Source organism: Glycine max, chromosome 12 (genome assembly GCF_000004515.6).
Source record: "Glycine max cultivar Williams 82 chromosome 12, Glycine_max_v4.0, whole genome shotgun sequence".
NCBI lineage: Eukaryota > Viridiplantae > Streptophyta > Magnoliopsida > Fabales > Fabaceae > Glycine > Glycine max.
Window position 1 is genome coordinate 6,435,919 of NC_038248.2, and position 5,406 is coordinate 6,441,324.

Consider the following 5,406-nt stretch of genomic DNA (forward strand, 5'->3'; position numbering starts at 1 on the left):
GACTTGCTGTCTAGATTTAAAACAATTTTAAATGAAACCTTTTTAAATTTAAAATTTATTAAAATTATTTAAAAATCATCTTTTACAATACTTAAGATGTAAAATTTATTTTAAAAATGTCATAAATGGTGTCTAGTCTTGATCTTAAAAAAAATACTTAAATTAAGTTAAAAATAATTAAGAAAGTGTTTTTTTTAACATTAAAAGAGATAACAAAAAATTGTGCTCTTTAATTTTGAAATATATTTTTAAAATATGTATATATAGAAAAAAAATACAAAATAAAGATAATTATATACAAATATTATTATTTTTCTAGTTCAAATCAGGTTTTATTTTATTTAAGATAATAATATTCATACACTTATCACATCTTTTGTTTTATGTTTTATATTTTTTTTCTTTCTATCTCTCTTCTTGCAATCCACACTAAATTGGAGTTTACATTCATCATTTACCTTTTTAAACTCCTAAACCTATCCATAAGGGAAATGGATCATTTTATGTAGGGGCAAAAAATAAAACTTGACCATATATATCAAATATATCAAGATCTTACCATTTACATTTTAGAATTTCATCAATTTTATAATAAGAATATATTGCATTAATAAAATTTATTAAAAAGCTAGGATTTTATAAAGTGGTAAACTCAGTATATGCAAAGATTAATCTATTGCCATCCATAAGTCATAACATAGAAAAATCCAAAGTTATTATGTGGCTGCTTCTGCCACTTAATATAAAGAACGTCCCTCTCCACATTCACCTTCCATATATCTATACATCTATGATCCAAGTCAAAGCCAATCTTCACACAGAAAACTTAGATATATAGCTTACAAGTTTAGTATTGGAGGAGGATTTTCAATTTCAACAATGATGCCAATTAATGAGGCCACAATATCTAGCTCCACAAATGATTTTCAAGAACTGCACATGTTTCCTGTGGCAATGAATGAATATTTGGTTTCACCTTCTCTTGAAGCAAGCTCTTCCTCAGCTTCACACTCTTCAAACTCTCTCCTCTTCCACCTCTTACTTCTCAAGGACAAGCTAGGTCAACTCCAAAACCTAGTTGATGTTCTTGTCTCCCCTCAACAAAACCTACCCGAGTCAACTCCAACGGCAATCTCCACAATCAACAACGCAATCCAAGAAATCATAATGGCAGCCACTTCAATGAGATTCACCTGCCAACAAATGATTCCTAGTTCCTCTTCAGGTACTAATACTACTAATGAATTGCAGCAGAAACAAATTGATCATGGTAGATTATTACCACCACATCATGAATCAAACTTTGTACACAACAATAGGGGTGTGGCTAGTAACAACATTAACATAGTCTCAGATATAAATAGAGGGCAAAGTTTCTTATTATCATCTAGTATTGAGGGAGAGGCATTGGATTGGTTTGCTGAAAGCTACAATAATAATAGAAATAGTGGTAATTATTGTAACCCTAAAGATGATGAAGCAGCCAACATTATTAGCAACATCATGGGGGAGATGAGTGACATAATTGAATTGGATGCTGCGGATTTGTTGGCAAAGTACTCATATTTTTGCCAAGTGTGTGGGAAAGGGTTTAAGCGTGACGCCAATTTGAGGATGCACATGAGAGCTCATGGGGAAGAGTACAAAACAAGTTCAGCCTTGTGCAACCCAATGAAAAACAACAAGGAGAACAGTAATTTGTTGTTATTAGGTGCAGAAGAAGGAAGTGGTGCCACAAAGAGATACTCGTGCCCTCAACAAGGGTGTAGGTGGAACCAAAGGCATGCCAAGTTTCAACCCTTGAAGTCAATGATTTGTGCCAAGAACCATTACAAGAGGAGCCACTGCCCGAAGATGTACGTGTGCAATAGGTGCAACCAGAAACATTTCTCGGTGATTTCTGATTTGAGGACACACGAGAAGCACTGTGGGGACCCCAAGTGGCTGTGCTCGTGTGGCACTACGTTTTCAAGGAAGGACAAGCTTATGGGCCATGTTGCTTTGTTCGTAGGGCACACCCCAGTTACTAGTGGCTTGTCATCATACTCAGGAAAATCAGAACAACTGTAACATTGTTGGTCATTGCTACACGTGCGAACTTTAATAATATTTTTTTATTTAACATTTAGTAAAAATATTATTAAAGTTTTTTAATAATATTTAAAAAAATATTGTCAAATATAAATAAATATTATTAATATATTTTTATAATATTTTATCAAATATTAGGTATAATCTATATTACTAAAAACCTTTAATAGCATAGATTATATATAATATTTGAAGATTGATTATGAAGAGGTGCTCTTTCCAGCTTCAATTTTTATACTATATTGTCATTAATCAATTATATGCATTCAGCATCATATAACAAAATGTATGAAAAATGCTAACCGATGGGAATATATATGTTAATTTTCGAGTGAAAGGAATATTCTTCTCCTGAAATATTAATTACCTAATTAATTCTTGGTTTTATATCTGGAGTTCTTGTGCTAACATTTTTGTCTCTGTTTTTTTTTTAGGTGCAGTACGTTTGGGAGTGTGATTTTGTGCATGGTTGCGAACGACCATAGCAATATTGTGCATTATATTGTTCCTGGTATCACTTCCTTGGCAATATTCTCTTCAAATTAATCTGCGCCTTTACCATTCTCAATATCTGGCTTTCTTTCTTTTTCTTTAATTTCTTAGTGGTATTTTGTACCGATCGACTAGACTGCGATGATATTGTGAAATGTTGTTTATTTGACTCATTTAAGTTTTTTTTATCAACAAATGTGACCCCATGTAAGTATGTGTATTGAAAAGGGAAGAATATCGATCACTGAATATGTTAAGGACTAAATAATAGTGCTTTATATGTGAAGGATATATAAATAGATGAGTTCATGAGATTGGATTGATTTAAATTTTTATTTATAAGATTCAATTATCGATCAAAATAAAAAAAATAATTAATTTAATTGATAACAATAAATAACTTTGTTTAATTGATTCCAAGTAAAAAATGAAATTAAACAATCCCGGTCCATCTTTTATAATCAATAAAATTTAGACAATTATTTTATTTTGAATATTTCGTAATTATTATCATATTTAATACATTATTTTTTCTCCCTCGTGCCATTTATGTGTAAAAGTTAAAATTTTTAAGTTTATATATTACATGATACCTATAACATATGTCATATATATTCTTTTATCACACATTTTTTTTATTAATACGACTTATAAGTATAATACATTAATACTTCATTTTTTAATATTTTCGTTATAATTGTTAATTAAAAATTAAAAATAAAGAATATAATTATTAATTGAAAATTATAAAATTAAAATTTCAACATTTTGAACCTACTTTAAAGTTAGTAAAGTATAAAATAGTAAATTCTTAATAATTATTTTTTCATTAATTAAAAAAAATATACTCTATATTCACTTTAGGTACACCGTTCTTATTTATTTTTACTTTAGAGAAATTAATTTTTACTTATTTAATATGCTTGATATATATATCAACAGTAATCGTTCAATAATATTTCATTTTTCATTTAATCAATTACTAAACGGCTAATATTTTTGTTGTTAGATATGAACGTAGTTACTAATTTGTCAATTACTAAGAAATTGATTTCTATTTCAATAAAATCTACTCTTATATTATAAATTTAAATAATAAAGGGTATAGGACATGTGTGTGTTAATCAAAATGTTGTAATTTTAATTTTTATAATTTTATTTATAATTTTTAATTAACCATTATACTGAAAATATTGAAGAAAAAAATAGAAATATTATACTTATAAGTTCCAGAATGAATAAAATAAAACTAGGATAAATAGTCACTTTTATCCCTGAAAGTATAATTAACTGATAAATGTGTTCCTGAAATATGTAAATGCAAAATTTAATCCTTGAAAGTATTAAAAGAATGACAAAAATATCAAAAGGGATAAATTTATCACAAAATTGATTGTCAATGTGGTCATGCTGACTAAATTGAACGAAAATATCAATAAGAAATTATTTTTGGACGTAAATGTCAGTAAATTTCTTATGGACCAAATTGTTAGTAATTTTTTTCTTGAAGAAAATTGTTAAGTAATTTTTTTCTTAGAGAAAATTGTTAGTAATTTTATTTGGACCTAAATGTCAGTACCTTCTTTTGGACCAAAATGTCACCAATCTTGGACAATAATGTCAGCAATTTCATTTTTTATGGGTAAAATATAATTTTATAATAAATTTTCGTCATTTTTTATCGTTACAAGCATAACGTCACAATAATCACTTGAAAAAATAATTTATAACAAACATAATATCAATAATATTGATTATGAACCATAATTTTTCTGTCACAACATAAATTATCCAAAATAAATATTGTACCAAAATACCAAAATAAATATTGTATCAATGTATCAATCATTACAAATTTATTCAAATTATAATAATTAGTCACTATCTACTATAAATAAAAGATTAATTTATCCCATATTTTAGTTCTTCAAATCTTGGCGGATAAGCATTCCTGGTGTAGGTATGAAGCTCATGTAATTCGGTTGGTTTTTGTTATGAGATACTCCATCTGGCATTATAATTCAAATTGGTGTTGGATGCCTAAGTGGAGGTGGTCTAAACGCAGTTGACGTCGATAGAGGTATGAAGATTGTTTCCTACAACAGTAGTAAATAGTGATTAGTTATGCATAACATAATTTAACAATAACTAATCAATAAAATGTAAAAATCACCCACATGATTTGGAGTTGAAACATTTTGAGTTGAAGCATTTTCAGCATTATGAGTTGGAGTAATTTCCAAAATTAGTTGAAGGTTGTTCAACTTGTGGAGCAAATTGAGAGCAGTTAATCTCATCCTACATATATATAAAATAGTCATTAGTCTCTGCACAAATTTAATATAACTATAGATAAATAGATTATTGAGAATTAATATTAGTAAGTAATCATTAGCAACTAACATTCCACGTGGCATCCTCCGAAAGGAGTGATCATGAAAATTTAGTCTTTAAAGGTAACCTTTTCCAACAAAACAGAGTAGCCAAATGGTTGCTAACAATATACATGATTAGTCCCTTCTTATACAACACAAACTACATTTAAGAACTAATGTTTGCTAACAAAATTCTAAAGCACTGTACAACACAAACTACATTTAACAATAACAGACCTGCATCAAATCCAACAGAAACTAATCATATACTGGATTAATAGAATTGCATACTCAGTGGATTAATAACAGTAGATCAATTCACAGCATACACAAAATAATTGACAAATTTAAGTCATATGGTTATTGTATCCGATGGTAGTAGTAGATCAATTCACAACATACACAAAATAAAAGTAGATTTATAGCAAGTAGATCAATTGACGGTGAG

The 5,406-nt window shown here is 28.2% G+C and overlaps 1 protein-coding gene across 3 annotated transcripts; it reads left to right on the forward strand.

Annotated features, from left to right (window-relative positions):
• The first annotated feature begins 759 nt into the window (after positions 1-759).
• Positions 760-2,892, forward strand: LOC100803120 (protein SENSITIVE TO PROTON RHIZOTOXICITY 2). Of its 3 annotated transcripts, none has more exons than XR_005887576.1 (2): positions 760-2,301; positions 2,526-2,892. XR_005887576.1 is itself a non-coding variant. In XM_003540726.3 (2 exons), the coding sequence occupies exon 1, from the start codon at positions 880-882 to the stop codon at positions 2,068-2,070; it is 1,191 nt and encodes a 396-aa protein (XP_003540774.1). In that variant the 5' UTR covers positions 760-879; the 3' UTR covers positions 2,071-2,091; positions 2,526-2,892. The 3 variants fall into 3 exon arrangements, 2 of the variants coding, with proteins under 2 accessions (XP_003540774.1, XP_040863376.1); XM_003540726.3 differs by having other exon boundaries at positions 760-2,091; XM_041007442.1 differs by having other exon boundaries at positions 760-2,091; positions 2,532-2,892.
• The last annotated feature ends 2,514 nt before the right edge of the window (positions 2,893-5,406 follow it).